Source organism: Anolis sagrei, chromosome 9, assembly GCF_037176765.1.
Source record: "Anolis sagrei isolate rAnoSag1 chromosome 9, rAnoSag1.mat, whole genome shotgun sequence".
Lineage (NCBI taxonomy): Eukaryota > Metazoa > Chordata > Lepidosauria > Squamata > Dactyloidae > Anolis > Anolis sagrei.
Window position 1 is genome coordinate 5,841,171 of NC_090029.1, and position 20,385 is coordinate 5,861,555.

General features: G+C 42.8%; 1 protein-coding gene across 3 annotated transcripts in view; it reads left to right on the forward strand.

The window, feature by feature from the left end:
• Nucleotides 1-20,385, forward strand: part of APBA2 (amyloid beta precursor protein binding family A member 2) — a 114,248-nt gene that overhangs the window by 71,536 nt on the left and 22,327 nt on the right. For 2 of the 3 annotated variants that reach the window (XM_060755777.2, XM_060755776.2), the window contains exons 5-9: nt 2,174-2,319; nt 6,430-6,465; nt 11,273-11,359; nt 15,299-15,484; nt 16,413-16,592. In XM_060755777.2, coding sequence (XP_060611760.1) covers nt 2,174-2,319; nt 6,430-6,465; nt 11,273-11,359; nt 15,299-15,484; nt 16,413-16,592 — 635 coding nt within the window. The remainder of the gene's footprint in view (nt 1-2,173; nt 2,320-6,429; nt 6,466-11,272; nt 11,360-15,298; nt 15,485-16,412; nt 16,593-20,385) is intronic. The other variant, XM_060755778.2, reaches the window with a different exon arrangement.

The following is a 20,385-nucleotide window of genomic DNA, read 5'->3' on the forward strand; positions in this document are numbered from 1 at the left end:
TTGCACGGTCTGCCAAGGCTTTAATGGGGCTTCTTTTTTTGACTTGGGTGATGGTTGGAGTTTTTATGTAGATATCTATCTCTGTGTGTGGGGTTTTTTTTTCCTGTAAACGGTGTGACCCAATTGTTGATCTGGCTTGCGGATGACTAGGACATCTAGAAATGGCAGTCTTCCTTCATTTTCTTTTTCCATGGTAAATTGGATTTTTGGGTGGATGCTGTTGATGTGGTCCAGGAACCTGTTTAGTTCTTCTTCTCCATGGCTCCAAATAGTGAAAGTGTGATCCACATATCTGAACCATATCATGGGCTTTGTTGTTGCTGTTTCCAGGGCTTGTTTTTCAAAGAGTGCACTATATATTGTTTTATGCAGCATTTCTAATCTCCCCTTTTTGGGCAAGGATCTGGTGTGGGTGGTGGCCTAGGAACTTCGGGGATTGCTGGATGAAATGTATTTATCTGGATCCATTTCAATCTGGTTTCAGGCCTGGCCATGGAATGGAGGCGGCTTTGGTCACCTTGGTAGATAATCTCAGTCTGGGGGTCAGGAGCCCTTCAGGGGTCACAGGGATCGCCAAAGACCATCAGAAAACACAGTATGTGTTTGGTGGTGTTCAGAATGCTCTTTTATTGTAGGTGAACTATAAATCCCAGCAAATACAATTCTCAAATGTCAAGTTCTATTTCCCTCAAAACTCCACCAGTGTTCACATTTGGGCATATTGAGTATTTCTGCCAAGTTTGGTCCAGATCCATCATGGTTTGAGTCTACAGTGCTCTCTAGATGTAGGTAAACTACAACTCTAAAACTCAAGGTCAATGCCTGCCAAACCCTTCCATTATTTTCTGTTGGTCATGGGAGTTCTGTATGCCAAGTTTGGTTCAATTCCATTGTTGGTGGAGTTCAGAATACTCTTTGACTGTAGGTGAACTATAAATCCCAGTAACTACAACTCCCAAATGTCAAGGTCTATTTCCCCCAAACTCCACCAGTGTTCGCATTTGGGCGTATTGAGTGTTTGTGCCAAGTTTGGTCCAAATCCATCATTGTTTTAGTGCACGGTGCTCTCTGAATGTAGGCGAACTACAACTCCAAAACTTAAGGTCAATGCCCAGCATTTTCCTGTATTTTCAGCTGGTCATGGGAGTTCTGTGTGCCAAGTTTGTTTCAATTCCATCATTGGTGGAATTCAGAATATTCTTTGACTGTGGGTGAACTATAAATCCCAGCAACTACAACTCCCAAATGTCAAGGTCTATTTCCCCCAAACCCCACCAGTGTTCACATTTGGGCATATTATTTGTGCCAAGTTTGATCCAGGTCGATCATTGTTTGAGTGCACGGTGCAGTCTGGATGTAGGTGAACTACAACTCCAAAACTCAAGGCCAATACCCAGCAAACCCTTCCAGTATTTTCAGCTGGTCACGGGAGTTGTGTGTGCCAAGTTTGCTTCAATTCCATTGTTGGTGGAGTTCAGAATGCTTTTTGACTGTAGGTGAACTATAAATTTCAGCAACTACAACTCCCAAGTGACAAAATCAACCCCCCCCCCAACCCCACCAGTATTCAAATTTGAGGATATCAGGTATTTGTGCCAAATTTGACCCAGTGAATGAAAATCCATCCTGCATATCAGATATTTACATTAGGATTTATAACTAGCAAAATTACAGTTATGAAGTAGCAACGAAAATAATGTTATGGTTGGGGGTCACCACAACATGAAGTACATTATGAGCCTCATATTGGCACATGCTGCAGTCGAGGGCTGAATTGTCCAAGCTCTCCTGGTAATGTAGCCCCTTATCCTTGCTAATTTACAAGCTGGTTTGTTGTATGTTAGAAACACCTTGTAGTTTCCAGGGTTTCCTGGAGAGACAACACAATAATTAAGACCATTTCCACCGGTATTATTAGCTCTGCCCAAAATATCCTTTCGCCTCCCTCGCCTGCATGCTTCTAATTTTAATATTGCCTCTGACTTCCCTGACCCAAAATGATTGCAGTATTTGAACACGGCTTCTAAATATTTGTTGTGCCGTCCTTTGTGCCATTTAGGGACAAAGATGGGCGATAATGGGAAGCCAGTGCTGTTGTGTTCCTCATTATGCCTCCTTTGCTCTTTCTCCGACTCAGAAGGGAATAACAATGCTGTGCCTCTTTGCCTTTTAGTTCCTGGACCTTGCGAACCCGAGGACCTCATTGATGGCATCATCTTCGCCGCCAATTACTTGGGCTCCACGCAGTTGCTCTCCGAGCGCAACCCCTCCAAGAACATCCGCATGATGCAGGCCCAGGAGGCTGTCAGCCGCGTCAAGGTAAGGACTGACACGGATCCGCCGTCATTGATCCCCATTCAATCCTCTTTCGATTATGCGGAAGAATCGGAAATGTCTGATTCTGATGATGTTCTTCTCCTGGGACTCCCCTGAAACCCTCCCTTGCTCTGTATTTATTTTGTGTTGCCATTGGACTGTAAGATCAGTAAGGTAGATGTTTTTGGGTGCATCTACATTATCAAATTAAAGCAGTTTGATTGCCATGACTCAATGCTATGGGATTGTGGGAGTTGACGTTTTGTAAGGGATCACGGGTTTAGGGTGTGGGGTCTCTTTTCGAAGAAAAGGTTCAGGTAATAGGTTCAGGTAAGACACCGTTTATTCAAGCTGATCAGCATGAGGCGAACAGACAGCACAGCTGCAAGTGCTTCCACAGACTGCTGCCCCTTCCTCGGCTTTTTGCAAACCTTTATACCAGGGGTCCTCAAACCTTTTAAACCGGGGGCCAGTTCACTGTCCCTCAGACCGTTGGAGGACCAGACTATAGTTTTTTTTAAAAAAAAATCAATAAAAAAATTCCTCTGCACATTGCACACATTTTATTTTGCTGTGTGGAAGGGCCCTTGGGGGGGGGGGGGGTTCTTTCCAGCCCTCTTTAGGCAGTAATTCCAGGAGCAGAGAATGGGAAATCTTCCTATTTCTAGTCTGAACAAAATCTGGCTACCAGTATTAAAAAAAACTCTAAAATTATAACTGTAAATAAAGAACAAGACTCAAACACAGGGGAACTCCAGACAAGAAACAATCAGGGCCAGCTAATCACCTCTCAACAAAGGATTCTCCCTAAAAACTGTCAGGCTATGAAATGGTCATCAAGGTGGCCAATTGAAACATTCATACCTACCTCCAACAGACAAGAGTTCTTTCTCCCACCCTGGATCTTCCACAATTTTCCTAGTTAAAGGTTTTCCTCTGACATGAAGTCCAGTCATGTCTGACTCTGGGGTGTGGTGCTCATCTGCATTTCTAAGTCAAAGAGCCGGCGTTGTCCTTAGACACCTCCAAGGTCATGTGGCCGGCATGACTGCATGGAGCGCCTGGGCAGCCTCTCTTGGCTGGCTCACGCTGCCCATCGGGCCCGATGGGCAGCGTGAGCCTGCCAAGGGAGGAGCAGCCCCACATGGCCTATTCACGAGTAAAGCACCTTGCGAGGTGCTTTACGTGCAAGTAGACCACGTGGAGCAGCTGCCCTTGGCTGGCTCACGCTGCCCATCGGGCCTGACGGATAGCATGAGCCGGCCAAGGGAGGGGCACTGTGTGTGGGGGGGGGGGCACTCCTCCTCCACGGGCCGGATAAGTGCCCTTGGTGGGCTGGAAGCGGCCCGCGGGCCGTAGTTTGGGGACCCCTGCTTTATACTCAAGTAATACAAGGGGTTTTTTGGTCATGTTTTTTGACCTTTCACTCTTTTCCACCACCCTCTCTCTCCATTTGTTGATTATCTGTAGTTCAATAGATCAGAACATAGGTTTGTGTACTTTCTGTGCACCTGGCCTGACTTCCTGTTGTTCTCAGAAAGTTTGGTATCAAAACCACATGTTGTTCTCTACAGACTTCTGTGCCTCACTGCAAGCCAATTTCCTGTGTTAAAGCTTGCTGCAAATCAAGGGATATAGAAACTTACAAGACCCTTAGGGGAAGCTCATTTCTAAATACAGAGCAGGGTACATTTTTAACTTTGATTTCTCTAGTTTCATGATCACTGCTTTATCATTTTGACAACACCCTTTGCTTTCTTTACCAAAGAGTGACAAAGCACAACTCATAGAACTCATAGAATCATCCAGTCCAACCCCATTCTGCCAAGAAGCAGGAATCACATTCAAAGCACCTCCGACAGATGGCCATCCAACCTCTGCTTCAAAGCCTCCAAAGGAGGAGCCTCCACCACACTCCAGGGCAGAGAGAGAGTTCCACTCATAGAATCATAGAATCCTAGAGATGGAAGAGATCTAGTGGGCCATCCAGTCCAACCCCATTCTGCCAAGAAGCAGGACAATTTCATGCAAAGCACCTCCAACTGATGGCCATCCAGCCTGTGCTTCAAAGCTTCCAAAGGAGGAGCCTCCACCACATTCCAGGACAGATCTATATAAATAAAAACGTAATGTTTGTTTGTGGGATTAACATAACCCCAAAACTACTGGACGAACTGACACCAAATTTTGACGCAATACACCTATCAGGCCTAGGTGGCTATCACTCATAAAAACACTGAAAAACACAACAGAAGAGACTTAAAAAGCAAAAAACCAAAAAATACATTACAATTCATACACAAAACCACACACAAACATACATATGTTGCAGGTTCAAATCCAGGGAGTGGCATGAGCTCCTGCTGCTAGCCCCAGCTTCTGGCAACCTAGCAGTTCTAAAACAAGCAAATCACCACCCACCAGAGTCGGACACGAATTGACTTAATGTAATGTGTGTAGGTGTATATATATATATATATATATATATATATATATATATGTAACCAGAATTCTGTTTGCACATATATCTCAGTACAACATCTCCAGCCAACAGTAAATCTACAACTCTATATCCATGTATCTGGCTGGTGGTCCATGGTATCCACCTTTACCTTTACCCTACACAAATATATATACACACAAAACACATATGCACAGACTGGGCCGCAGCAACGCGTGGAAGGGGACAGCTAGTAGAATCATAGAATCCTAGAGTTGGAAGAGACCTCATGGGCCATCCAGTCCAACCCCATTCTGACAAGAAGCAGGAAAATTGCATTCAAAGCATCCCCAACAGATGGCCATCCAGCCTCTGTTTAAAAGCTTCCAAACAAGGAGCCTCCACCACACTCTGGGGCAGAGAGTTCCACTGCTGAACGGCGCTCACAGTCAGGAAATTCTTCCTAATGTTCAGATGGAATCTCCTTTCCTGTAATTTGAAGCCATTATTCCACGTCCTAGTCTCCAGGGAAGCAGAAAACAAGCTTGCTCCCTTCTCCCTGTGGCTTCCTCTCACATATTTATCATGTCTCCGCTCAGCCTTCTCTTCTTCAGGCTAAACATGCCCAGCACTTTAAGCCTCTCCTCATAGGGCTTGTTCTCCAGACAAGCCCAATGAACTTCTCTCATAGTCAGGAAGGCCTTCCTTGTGTTCAGGTGGAATCTCCTTTCTTTCCTGTAGTTTGAAGCTATTGCTCCATTGCGTCCTAGTCTCCAGGGCAGCAGAACACAAGCTTGCTCCCTTCTCCCTATGACTTCCCCTCACATCTTGATCAATGACCCTCATCATGTCTCCTCTCAGCCTTCTCTTCTGCAGGCTAAACATGCCCAGCTCTTTCAGCCACTCCTCATAGGGCGTGTTCTCCAGACCCTTAATCCTTTGAGTTGCCCTCCTCTGGACACCTTCCAGGTTAGAATCAACATCTCCCTTCAATTGTGGTGCCCTGAATTGGACACAGTATTCCAGGTGTGGTCTAACCAAAGCAGAATAGATCATGGGGAGCATGACTTCCCTAGATCTAGACTCTAGGCTCCTATTGATGCAGGCCAAAATCCCATTGGCTTTTTTTGGCGCCGCATCACATTGTTGTCTCATGTTTAACTTGTTGTCCATGAGGACTCCAAGATCTTTTTCACACGTACTGCTCTCGAGCCACTCTTGAATGTAGATCCCAGAGCATTGAGCCATGGCAGTTTAAGTGGGGGTTCGACAGTGCTTATTCCGCAGCGTAGATGCACCCGGACAATGACGAGGTGCAAAAATCCAGGTTTGTGATGGAAGAGGAAAAATAATACACATGCTTCCCTCATAATAAATACCCTGCAAAATTAGATTTGGTAACAAAAACAATGCAATTTGAATGGGTTGCTAGCTGACCTCTCGAGGGTCAATCCTGCATTCATTGTCAATGTCCCTTATTGCTGTTATGAAACATAGAAGCATGCAATGTTTTCCTCTATTTACACAAAATCCCTGGGATAATCTGCTGACGGGTTCCTTCGATGTACTTTTCTCTCTCCCCATTTTGCCTTTGTTTCCTTTCCTGCTTTTGTCTCTCTCCCTTTTATTTACCTTTTTTCCTGACTTGTTTTTCTTTAATGCTTCTAACCCAGAGGATGCAAAAAGCTGCTAAAATCAAGAAAAAAGCGGTGTGTAAACGGTTTTTCTTGAATGCTAATGTCTGTAGTGTGGGTTTGTTTTGTCTTGCCTTTTTTTGAGCCGTCCTTGTGCATCCGAGAGTATTGTGCCTTTTGTGGTGGATCTTGTGAAGCTGTGTTGTTATTATTGTTGTGACGGTGGTTATTATTTTAAAAATGTGTGTGACTGGGTGGATAAAGTGGTTTGTTGGTTCCTTTGGAAGACTCCTTTTGAGGCTTGCTGGATATTCATCCTTTTTGGTTCCATTGCGTGGTTTCTGTTGGAAAGCACCTCATTTCCTGCCTGGCATCTCCTTCTTTCTCTCTGCTACTGAACATTGGAACACAATAGTGCTCTTAGTTGGTTGTGTGACTGAACACAGATAAGGTGTCTGTGTCTTGTAATTTAATGAATCCATAGCTCTATTGCAGAAATGCAAAGGAACCGTATTAGTGTGTTGCAAAGATGTGCATCTGGATAATAAGAGGGATAGTCAGGTGTGTATTGGGTGCTTCTGGTGCATATCAAACATTTGTGGTGTACGTTCAGCACATTTGATGCCCATTGCACACTTCTGATGGACATTGACACTTCTGGTGCACAACTGACACCTACCATTCACATTGGGGCACCTTTACTGTGCATTGCACACTTCTGGTGCACATTACACCACACACATTGGGTACTACTGGTGTTCATTGCACACTTCTGATGGACATTGAAACTTCTGATGCACAACAAACACCTATCATTCACAAGGGGCACGATTAGTGCGCATTTCACACTTCTGGTGCACATTATACCACACACATTGGGTACTACTGATGTTCATTGCACACTTCTGATGGCCATTGAGACTTCTGATGCACAATGGTAATCTGTCATTCACATGGAGCACTATTAGGGTGCATTGCACACTTCTGGTGCACATTACACCACACACATTGGGTACTACTGATGTTCATTGCACACTTCTGATGGACATTGAAACTTCTGATGCACAATGGACACCAATCATTCACATGGGGCACTATTAGTGTGCATTTCACACTTCTGGTGCACATTACACCACACAGATTGGGTACTGCTGATGTTCATTGCACACTTCTGATGGACATTGAAACTTCTAATGCACAACGGACACCTATCATTCACATGGGGCACTATCAATGCGCATTTATGGTGCACATTACTGTATACACATTGGGTACTACTGATGTTCATTGCACACTTCTGATGGACATTGAAACTTTTGATGCACAATGGACACCTATTATTCACATGGGTCACTATTCGGGTGTATTGTACAATTCTGGTGCACCTTATACCACACACATTGGATGCTACATTGGATGTTCATTGTACATTGTTCATTGATGGACATTGTACACCTCTGGTGCACATTGGGCACTTATTATGAACATCGGACATTTCTGGTGCTTGTTACACACTTTTAGTGCACACTGGACATCTATCATACACACTGGGCACTTCTAATGGGCATTGCACACTTCTGGGGTACCTTAGACATTTACTATGCACATTGGACACTTCTAATGTGTGTGTTCTGATGGACATTGAAACATCTGGTGCACAATTGACATATACTGTTCACATGGGGCACTTTTAGTGTGCATTGTGCACTTCTGGTGCAAATTACACCACAGACATTGGATACTACCTCTGGTGCACATTGGAGACTTATTACGGACACTGGACATTTCTGGTGCTTTTTGCACACTTCTAGTGCACACTGGTTATCTATCATACACATTGGGCACTTCTAATGGGCATTGCACACTTCTAGGGTACCTTAGACATTTACTATGCACATTGGACACTTCTAATGTGTGTGTTCTGATGGACATTGAAATTTCTGGTGTACAATGGACACCTACCATTCACACGGGGCACTTTTAGTGTGCATTTTGCACTACTGGTGCACAAAACTGCTTTGAGTCCCCCCAGGGGTGAGAAAGTCTGTATATAAATACTGTAAATAAATAAATAAATTACACCACACACATTGGATACTACCTCTTGTACACATTGGAGACTTATTATGGACATTGGACATTTCTGGTGCTTGTTGCGCACTTCTAGTGCACACTGGTCATCTATCATACACATTGGGCACTTCTAATGGCCATTGGACACTTCTGGTGTACCTTAGACACTTATTATGCACATTAGACACTTCTAATGTGTGTTTCACATGTCTATTTTACATTGGCTACACATGTTGGACCCTTCTGTTGTGCATTTGCTACTCTTGTTGTGCTCAGGCACTTCCTACATGGTGCCTTGATGCACATTGAAGGGCATTCCTCATTGGTGCCCTTTCCGTCACTATTGGTTCTCCTCAGACAACAGGCCTGAACATGTAATGCCATGGCAGTTTCAAGGTTGAATAGAGACATCGCAAAATTGCGTAATGCTAGCTTCTGCACACATAAGTCCACTTACAAACACGTAAGTCCCATGCTAAGTTCCAGCAGACACTTCATAGAAGCCACACACAACAACAGCTTTGCAAACCTGATGGAGATGTTTGGGTGCAATCCTTAGGGCTGGCACCTTAATAAAAGTGATTCCTTGTCATTAGCAGAGTTGTAACTAATTTTGAATAAGGAACGACAACTGGGGCAGTAATGCATTTATACAAACAATATCACCACGGATAGGACTAATGATCCGTTTTTGAGATGGGAGGAGAACTGCTGTGTATTTCGTGTGTGAGAGCTCGCTCCACCAACCATCATGGAAAAACAATAACTTGCAATGATTGTGTGTTCATCTACGGAGCCTTGTTGGTTTCCTCAAAATGCAGCCTTCTGGGGAATCTGAAAAAGGCCCTGTCTATCCAGGTGGGCTCCAATAAGACTTGAGCCTCCCCAAATTGTCCTCTACTTTTTTGTCTAACGGTGAAAAGAAAACATTTTACCTGGTTCCTAACACAAAGAGAATGTAGATGAGACTCAGAAATGAATAATTCTGTCAAGTCATGATTGGACATAGTGTAATGGCCTAAGAGAATTGCTAGATTCCCAAAAAAAGTATTATTATTATTATTATTATTATTATTATTATTATTATTATTATTATCTTTATTTGTACCCCGCTAGCATCTCCCGAAGGACTCAATGCGGCTTACAAAGGCCAAGGCCTCAACACACAACATAACAATACAACCTAAAGCAAATTAAAAACAGTTAAAGCAATATTAAACAACAAAACAACAAGCAATAAACAATACACCAAAACACAATAAAACTGGGCCGGGCCAGAGTAAAGGGTACAGAATTAAAAGTGCTGATGTGACAGGTAATATGTAAGGCTTATGGGGCAAGTGCAGTGTGCAGTGTGCAGCAATCTTAGTTCTACTAAAGTGCTTCTGGGACTTGGTATTGGAGATTTCCTATTCTGGGAAGGCACATCAGAACAGCCAGGTCTTCAAGTTCTTTCTAAAGACTGCCAATGTAGGGGCCTGTCTAATATCTTTGGGGAGGGTGTTCCAGAGTCGGGGGGCCACCACAGAAAAGGCCCTGTCTTGTGTCCCCACCAAACGCGCTTGCGACGCAGGCGGGATCACGAGCAGGGCCTCTCCAGATGAACGAAGTGAACGCGTGGGTTCATTTCGTTCAGTAAAGCAAAAATCCTCCAAGTTGTTGGCTTGTGGTACAAAACACACAGATCGGCATAGATCAGTGTTTCTCAACCTGGGGGGTCGGGACCCCTGAGGGGGGTTAAGAGGGGGTGTCAGAGGGTCACCAAAGACCATCAGAAAACACAGTATTTTCTGTTAGTCACAGGGGTACTATGTGAGAAGTTTGGCCCAATTCTATCTATTGGCCCAATTCTATCTATAATGCTCTTTGATTGTAGGTGAACTATAAATCCCAGCAACAACAACCCCCAAATGTCAAGGTCTATTCTCCCCCTCCCCAAACTATGCCAATGTTCACATTTGGGCATATTGAGTATTTGTGCCAAGTTTGGATCCACAGTTCGTTCTGGATGTATGTGAACTACAACTCCCAAATTCTAGTCAATGCCCACCAAACTCTTCCAGTATTTTCTGTTGGTCAAGGGAGTTCTGTATCTCAATTCCATCGATGGTGGGGATCAGAATGCTCTTTGATTGTAGGTGAACTATAAATCCCAGCAACGATAATTCCCAAATGTCAAGGTGTATTCCCCCCCCCCCCCCAAACTATGCCAGTGTTCACCTTTGGCAATATTGAGTATTTGTGCCAAGTTTGGGTCCATAGTACTTTCTGGATGTAGGTGAACTACAACTCCCAAAGTCTAGGACAATGCCCACTAACCCCTTCCAGTATGTTCTGTTGGTCATGGGAGTTCAAATTTGTATTGAAATTTGGGCATATCGGGTATTTGTGCCAAACTTGGTCCAGTGAATGAAAATACATCCTGCATATCAGATATTTACATAACAGGAACAAAATTAGTTTTGAAGTAGCAACCCTTGTTGGGGAACCATTCTAATGGAATGATTATTTTTTAGGAAATTCCGCCTTGAGCCATGTATTATTTCCAGTAAAGTCTGTTACTATCCCCTTATTGGCCCACATTGGACCTCCTTGCTTTAGGACTCACAATCTGAACAAGGATCCTAGCAGAGGATAGGTTTGTGCATGTATTTTGGAAAGGGGCGTTTCCAAATAGCGACCTTGTCTTGCTGTTGGTTGTTGTGTGCCCCGCTCTCCATCGTGTTCACTGTTGGGAGGAAAGGAGTATTCCCCAGGAAAGGCTTAACCATCTCCCTCTACTGTTGTCTTGTGTTTTGTTTTTTTCTAGAGCTCGGAAGGAGATTCCCAGGCTTTGACCGAAGTGGATCTGTTCATCTCCACGCAGAGGATTAAGGTGCTGAATGCAGATACGCAGGTAAGTGCCATCGGAGAGACTTTCCTTTGAAAGTTTTAAGGTGACGTCCAAAGTCTCGAACCTATTTGGGGAAGAGAATTCCCTGGAAACCACCAAAGTACCATAGCTACGTTCTCAGTCATCCCTGAGTTCTCCAAAACTTTCAGCAAGCTGAAAACATTTACGGAACAGGGCCTACAACCATCTAGTTCTAGATAGAGCTGACTCACTGAATCAGTGAGAATTTGTTAACTTACTTAGGCGATCCCTCATTGTCCGAGTAGGATAATCTTCCAGGGTGGGTCCATAGGTGACTGTGGAGCCCTATTCTTGATCTGCATCTTCTCCCACAGTGAGGGCATTGGTTTTGGTTGGCGGTCTCGGTTGGGGTTGGCTTGATGCTCCTTTCTCTTGGCACGTTTCTCTCTTTCACCTTCCATTTGTGCCTCTTCAAATTCTGCAGCACTGCTGGTCACAGCTGACCTCCAGCTGGACTGCTCAAGGGCCAGGGCTTCCCGGTTCTCAGTGTCTATGCCAGAGTTTTTAAGGTTGGCTTTGAGCCCATCTTTCAATCTCTTTTCTGCCCACCAACATTTCATTTTACATTCTTGAGTTCAGAGTAGAGCAACTGCTTTGGGAGACAGTGATAGGGCATCCGGACAACGTGGCCGGTCCAGCGGAGTTTATAGTGGAGGACCATCGCTTCAACGCTGGTGGTCTTTGCTTCTTTCAGCATGCTGACGTTTGTCCGCTTGTCTTCCCAAGAGATTTGCAGGATTTTCCGGAGGCAGCGCTGATGGAATCATTCCAGGAGTTGCATGTGATGTCTGTAGACAGTCCACGTTTCGCAGGCATATAGCAGGGTTGGGAGGACAATAGCTTTATAAACAAGCACCTTGGTATCCCTATGGATGTCCCAGTCCTCAAATACTCTCTGCTTCATTCGGAAAAAAGCTGCACTTGCAGAGCTCTAGTGGTGTTGAATTTCAGTGTCAATGTTGACTTTGGTGGAGAGGTGGCTGCCAAGGGAGCGGAAATGGTCACCATTTTCTAATATTACACCATTAAGCTGTATTTCTGGCATTGGAGAGGGGTTGACTGGTTAACACAGGCATGGGCAAACTTTGGCCCTCCAAGTGTTTTGGATGTCAACTCCCACAATTCCTAACCTCCTGTAGGCAGTTAGGAATTGTGGGAGTTGAAGTCCAAAACACCCGGAGGGCCGAAGTTTGCCCATGCCTGTGTTAAATAAAGACATACACAAGTTTTGTTGAATCAATGGTTCACTCTTGTTAAGACCAGCAATGGATTGAAGGCTGATGTATGTATCTTACAGACCTGCTGTACATACTAGGGTTGTACACTGGAAGTGGATCTCTCGAATGTTGTAAGTTTTTTTGGATTTCTAGCACATCCAAATGGGTTTCTGATGTGCATACGTGTGTCCACTGCAACGTTCAGATTTCAAACCTTTTAAAGCCATTGCTTGGATGTCTTTGGAAGTTTTTGGATGTACTAGTCAAGCAAGCCTGCTGGCTGGGAAGTGAAGCCTAGGGCTTACTTTTCTATTCAAGATGAATATGTTCTCCCACTTTCGATGTAAAAGTTCTTTTTCTTAAGTTTTTAACACTATCAATAAATATATATATATTTAAAAAGACAATTGTACACCAATACTATTTGTTGAATTAGATGCTCTGAGGAAGGCCAGATATCTTATAGAATTAGTGCTACACTTGGGGTCAAGCAGGGGCTGCATACTGGCTCCTACTTTGTTCAGTATACTCCTGTATGATTTACTCCAGGCTTTAGTGAATGGTCATGGCCCCAAGTTCCGTTCTACACATGTTTCCTTACTGTTGTATGCAGATGATGCTGTATTATTATCTTCATTTAGTATTGGCCTCAAACACTTAATACCTGTGTTTGGTTGTGGTTGGACCCTAGGACTTTCAATGGGCGAATCAGGTTGGCTAGCCAACAAACAGTTCCCCAATAGAATGGGTCCTACAGTCTAGCTCAATATTTTCCAAATTCTGACAATTTAATAATAATAATAATAATAATAATAATAATAATACATCACACAGTCCTAGACGATTGGGAAGTGTTCGACTTGTGATTTTGTGATACAAAATCCAGCATAGAGATCTCGTTTGCTGTGACATACTGTGTTTTTGTGTCCAAATAATAATAATAATAATAATAATAATAATAATAATAATACATCACACAGTCCTAGACGCTTGGGAAGTGTTCGACTTGTGATTTTGTGATACGAAATCCAGCCTAGAGATCTCATTTGCTGTGACATACTGTGTTTTTGTGTCATAATAATAATAGTAATAATAATAATAATACATCACACAGTCCTGGACGCTTGGGAAGTGTTCGCCTTGTGATTTGGTGATACAAAATCCAGCATGTAATGTCTCGTTTGCTGTGACATACTGTGTTTTTGTGTCAGAATAATAATAATAATAATAATAATAATAATAATAATAATAATAATAATACATCACACAGTCCTAGACGCTTGGGAAGTGTTCGACTTGTGATTTTGTGATACGAAATCCAGCCTAGAGATCTCATTTGCTGTGACATACTGTGTTTTTGTGTCATAATAATAATAGTAATAATAATAATAATACATCACACAGTCCTGGACACTTGGGAAGTGTTTGCCTTGTGATTTGGTGATACGAAATCCAGCATGTAATGTCTCGTTTGCTGTGACATACTGTGTTTTTGTGTCAGAATAATAATAATAATAATAATAATACATCACACAGTCCTAGACGCTTGGGAATTGTTTGCCTTGTGATTTTGTGATACGAAATCCAGCATAGAGTTCTCATTTGCTGTGACATACTGTGTTTTTGTGTCAGAATAATAATAATAATAATAATAATAATAATAATAATACATCACACAGTCCTAGACGCTTGAGATGTGTTCCACTTGTGATTTTGTGATGCGAAATCCAGCATAGAGTTCTCGTTTGCTGTGACATACTGTCTTTTTGTGTCAGAATAATAATAATAATAATAATAATAATAATAATAATACATCACACAGTCCTAGACGCTTGAGATGTGTTCCACTTGTGATTTTGTGATGCGAAATCCAGCATAGAGTTCTCGTTTGCTGTGACATACTGTCTTTTTGTGTCAGAATAATAATAATAATAATTAATAATAATAATAATAATAATAATAATAATCTTTATATCCCACCACCATTTCCCCAAGGGGACTCGAGGCGGCTTACATATAAATAAATAAGTTATTATTGTTGTTGTTGTTATATACAATATTATATTATAATATTATTATAATAAGCCCAATAATGCAGTACATCAATATACAACAAAACGCAGCAATAGAATATACAGAATAAAATACCATTATAAATAGTACATCAACAATATAAAATCGCGACATTTAAGACAAGGAAATTAATCTCAGTGGGCAGGGCCAGATCCAATAAATTAAAAATTAAAACACTGGGTGAGACAATAGTTTAATGTATCTAGACAAGGGATCCGAGGGATAAGTAGGATTTGATTGCACTAACAAGTAAAATAAAGTGCTTGCGAGGTCAGATCAGGGAATTATTGTTCATTCATTCATTCATTCATTCATTGAAGGCACACTGGAACAGTTTTGAAGTTCTTCTTAAAGACTGCCAGGGTGGGGGCTTGTCTAATACCTCTGGGGAGCGACTTCCAGAGCTGGGGGCCACCACAGAGAAGGCCCTTTTTGAGTGTTTTGGACTTTAGCTCTCAGAATCCATGATCATTGACCAAAACAGCTGAGGCTTCTGGGAGTTGATGTTCCAAAACACTTGAAGGCTTAGAGTTTGGGAAGCATCGGTTGAGATAATGTCCATCAGGGTCCTTGCATTTCCAAAATCAAAACGCAACAACTGATGGATTTCGTTGATGCTGTGTTCCTCCAGGAAACCATGATGGACCATGCCCTGCGCACCATCTCCTACATCGCCGACATCGGCAACATTGTGGTCTTGATGGCCAGGCGCCGGATGCCCCGGTCGGCCTCCCAGGACTGCATCGAGACGACCCCGGGGGCCCCGGAGGGGAAGAAGCAGTACAAGATGATCTGCCATGTCTTCGAATCGGAGGACGTAAGTCAACAGGAGGGATGCATAATTCAGAGGCCGTGCATGGCTGAAGCTTGTGCTCGATTAGTCCCTTTTGAGCAGGGTTTGAAGTCTTTCCTCTTTGCTTATTCCACTTGGGCTTCTCTGCCCATGCTCACGTTCATGCATTATTACCTTTCTCATCAAGTGCTTGAATGTTTAATAATTTAGACTGCTCTTTAAAGGCCCTTTAAATCAGAGGCAACCTGGAATGGCATTTGTGTTTGAGGGCTGGTTCCAACACATGATGTGGCTTTACACTACGAGCATTGAATGAAAAGTTATGCCTCCACCTTTGTAACTCCTCAACAGATGGGAGTACTGGTATGCAGCATGTATTGGCTTGTTCAGTAGACTCTCCTCTACAGCTCCATTTTGGTGGGAAGCCTTAGAATTGAAAGGTTGTGTTGTTAAAGTGTGAAGTATGGAACCCTGCACAGACGGTCAGTCAATACGACTTAAGCAATGTGCAGTCATTGAATTCTTGACGGCAGTGTGCATAGGAATTCATTCATGTTTTTTTTTTCAAATTATAATCCGGCCCTCCAACAGTTTGAGGGACTGTGACCTGGCCATCTGTTTAAAAAGTTTGAGGACCCCTGACATAGAGTGTAATCAAGTCTTATCGAGCTTGTGGTTGTTTGGTTTGGTATTCAATAACCTATTATTACAAGACTCAGCCACCTTTATTATCATGGAAGAGTAGATTCATGGAAGCCACCAAATGGTCCCATGGAGACTAGATGGGACTTCTCTCATCCAAGAGAGGATGGGGGATTGTAGTCCAGAAGAGCCATTTGGAGTTGGAGGCAGGTGGCTCTGAGAGCCTCCCTCTGCATTGCCTTTCTCTCCGTCACATTATCCCCTTTTTCTTTCTTTCCTTCTTCATTTCTTTCCTCCCTCCCTCTCCCAGGCACAGCTGATTGCTCAGTCCATCGGCCAAGCCTTCAGCGTGGCCTACCAAGAGTTCCTCCGCGCCAACGGCATCAACCCGGAGGACCTGAGCCAGAAGGAGTACAGCGACATCATCAACACCCAGGAGATGTACAACGACGACCTCATCCACTTCTCCAACTCAGAGAACTGCAAAGAGGTGCATGTGTTTTCCTTTCCTCTTCCATGCAATGCAAAATCTGCTCTCCCTTCAACTGCTTGTTAGTGAAGCGCATGCTGAGAACCCACGCGGAGTTTTAAGAGTTCCTTTCAAGCATATTTTAAAGCATATATCCAACTGGAGCATCAAATTAAACTCACTGTGCTTTTCAGGGTGCTTTTTTTGTTATTACTGCTGTTATATGGCAATTACTGGATTTTGCTTCCTTTGTTATGAAGACGTGCATCCCTGTCCTCAGCTTGGTGCCTCCTAAATGCTGTTGGCCTACAAATCCCAGCTGTGTGACTAAATGTGCCATCGGAAAAGAACGATAGAAGTTACAGTCCCAAAAACCTGGAAATAGGAATGGATGGTGGGGCAAACATGGCCCTCGAAACACCCCAAGGCATATAGAGCTACAAAAATGTATTGTTGAAGGCTTTCATGGCCAGAATCACTACGCTGTTGTAGGTTTTTCGGGCTCTATAGCCATGTTCCATTTCATAGAATCATAGAATCAAAGAGTTGGGAGAGACCTCATGGGCCATCCAGTCCAACACCATTCTGCCAAGAAGCAGGAATATTGCATTCAAATCACCCCTGACAGATGGCCATCCAGCCTCTGCTTAAAAGCTTCCAAAGAAGGAGTCCCCACCACACTCCAGGGCAGAGAGTTCCACTGTTGAACGGCTCTCACAGTCAGGAAGTTCTTCCTTGTGTTTAGATGGAATCTCCTTTCTTGTAGTTTGAAGCCATTGTTTCGTGTCCTAGTCTCCAAGGAAGCAGAAAACAAGCTTGCTCCCTCCTCCCTGTGGCTTCCTCTCACATATTTATACATGGCTATCATATCCCCTCTCAGCCTTCTCTTCTTCAGGCTAAACATGCCCAGCTCTTTAAGCCACTCCTCATAGGTCTTGTTCTCCAGATCTTTGATCATTTGAGTTGCCCTCCTCTGGACACATTCCAGCTTGTCAATATCTCTCTTGAATTGTGGTGCCCAATTTCCCCAATTATGCTGGGGAAAATGGAAGGAAAAAGGAAGAGGGGGCGATCAAAGGCAAGATGGATGGATGGCATCCTTGAAGGGACTGGATTGACCTTGAAGGAGCTGGTGGTGGTGACGGCCGACAGGGAACTCTGGCATGGGCTGGTCCATGAAGTCACGAAGAGTTGGAAACGAATGAATGAATGAACAACAACATAGCCATGTTTTAGAAGCATTCCCTCCTGACATTTCGCCTGCATCTGTGGCAGGCATCCTCAGAAACCTGACCTCATAACCTCTAAGGATGCCTGCCACAGATGCAGGCGAAATGCCAGGAGAAAATGCTTCTAGAACATGGGCATACAGCCCGAAAAACCTACAACAACCCTGAGCCTCAAAAAGTTCAGAAATCACCTGAAATTTTAAATTATTTTTTAAAATTTGGGCAGAATCCTTTGCATCCAAACCAGTCAAAGTGGTTCAAAATCAACATAAAGAGTGAAAATCTGGCTCTTTGAGCAAACGTTTGGAACCACAGCATGACCAGAAAAACTCAAATCGGAAAATGAACCCGGAATGATTAAGATGATGGAACGGTTGAGGATTTGAACAAGAAGACATAGTTTTTATCATTTTTATTATTCATTTCTTTTATGGTTTTTAAATGTATGGTAATGTTTTTGCTTTTTATTGATGTATGTATTTTTATATATGGCATCTAATTGATGCTGACTTGTATGCCACCCTGAGTCATCTTTGGGCTAATAAGGGTGGAATACAAATGTTGTAAATAAATAAGTAAATCTGGCAATTTTAGTTCAGGTAATCCCCAAAGATCACGAAACCTCCCAAAAAGTCTGACCAAATGGCAAATAATAAGAACAACAATCATTATACAGCCTTTTTCACTTATTGGGAGTGGAAAGAGTTGGGGAGAACTTTAATTGAAGGGGAAATGCAGAAGGAAAAGAGTGGTGTTGGATAAGAGCATCGGATAAGACAGAATGTCGGATAAGCGAAGGTCGGATAAGCGAGACTCTATTATAATAAGCATTTATATCCAGCTTATTCTCTTCCAGGTAACACTAAAAGTCATATAATATGTAAATTGAAACCCAAAGCAAACAAACACTGAAATAATACTGGAGTCTCCTTCTCTGGAGGCTTTTAAGCAGAGAACTTTGATAGTGTTTTCCATCAACCCTGGATGCAAGACCCTTAAGTTCTCTTCCAAATCTGATTCCATATAGGAATGATTAAAATACATAGTTAAAACTGGTAGAATCATGGAAATGGATGTCTAGAATCATAGTAAGATCTGTTGGAAGTTATGGGACAAACAATGGTGTTTTCTCTCCACAGAGTTGCCATCTTGGTCTGTCAATCCCCAAACTGTCAATTCCATAGTGATGCTCAAGTTTCAAATAACTCAAAACTAGAGACCTAAGGATGCACCAGATCCACAAAGACTGTTTTACTCCTCCACCATTTTCCACGATTCCTGTATTTTAATTTCCATTTTAAGGGAGCTCTCCAAGGTTCAGAAACCTATCTGCCAAAGAGCTTCAGCACCTTGGAGAGCTCTCTCAAAGTCCAAACGAAATAGGAAGGAGCTATAGCGGTTACTAGGCCTGGGTAACAACGGAAAAATTTGTTTCTAAAATCGATTCGTTTTTTGGGGTTTTTTGCGTTTCGTTATTTAAAATAATTACAAAATTTTCCTTTTAAAAGGTTCGATATTTACGAAATTTCGTAAATGTGAAAAAAATTACAAAACATTAACGAATCGATTTCCGAAACAATAACGAATCGATTCGTTAATGGCGGACGCGACCGCGAAATACGCTAAAAAACCTCCAAAAACTTCTGAAGCTTCCCTCTCCCTCTGTTGACTGTTGGTGTGATATTATAATTTTTTTTCACTAATTAAACAAAAAACAACCATAAAACTTGCCCCAGACATGCGAAAATAATAACGACCTCAAAACAATAACGAAACGAATACAATAACGAAATACGAAGCATTTACAAAACTATTTAAAAATTCGTTTTTTTAAAAAAATTGCTCCAGAATGCTTCGTTATCGTTTTGTAATTGAAAAAATTAACGAATTATTAACGAATTACGAATTAACGAAACAAAACCGCCCAGCCCTAGCGGTTATGTCTTCTCCATTGAACACCCACCCTTGTGATATGCTGATATCTGATTTCATGTTTGGTGTTCTTCAGTGGAGCAAGGACCTCCTGACTTTTCCTGATTTTAGTTTAGTCGAATATAGACAAGTCTCCAACATGCACCAACAATCCACTTTTCTTTGATGTAAACAAACTAAATTTCCTCCTTCATTCTCAACCCGGGGATGTTGTTCCCATTTTGAATTTGCTCCGTATTCTCTGTCTATCTCTCCTTTCATAAATGCGATTGATTTAATGTGGAGACAGGGCCCATGCTGTGGGTTAATCAGCGCCGAACAGAGCGGGGTCTTTTTCCTGCTGTGAAAATGCATCTCCCATCCTCTGTGTCTTGCATTTAAAAGCAGACAGCATGCTGTTTCGACAAAGGCCCTGCCGTTGGTGCAGCTTCGCAATTTTGGAGGAAGGAGGAATATGGGGTGATCCGTCTCGTTCAAACGCTTTCTGTTTTTCCCTTCCTTCCTTCCTTTTCATGGCTTGGCTCCTACCTCCCAAAGGATAATTTGCAGAGATCTTGGAGAAGTTACTTTTTCAGATGATGCTATTCGAAAGATGAAAGGTTTCCAAGCTCCAGATTGCTCCCCAGAACAGGATTTTCAACTCGGTCTTTTGC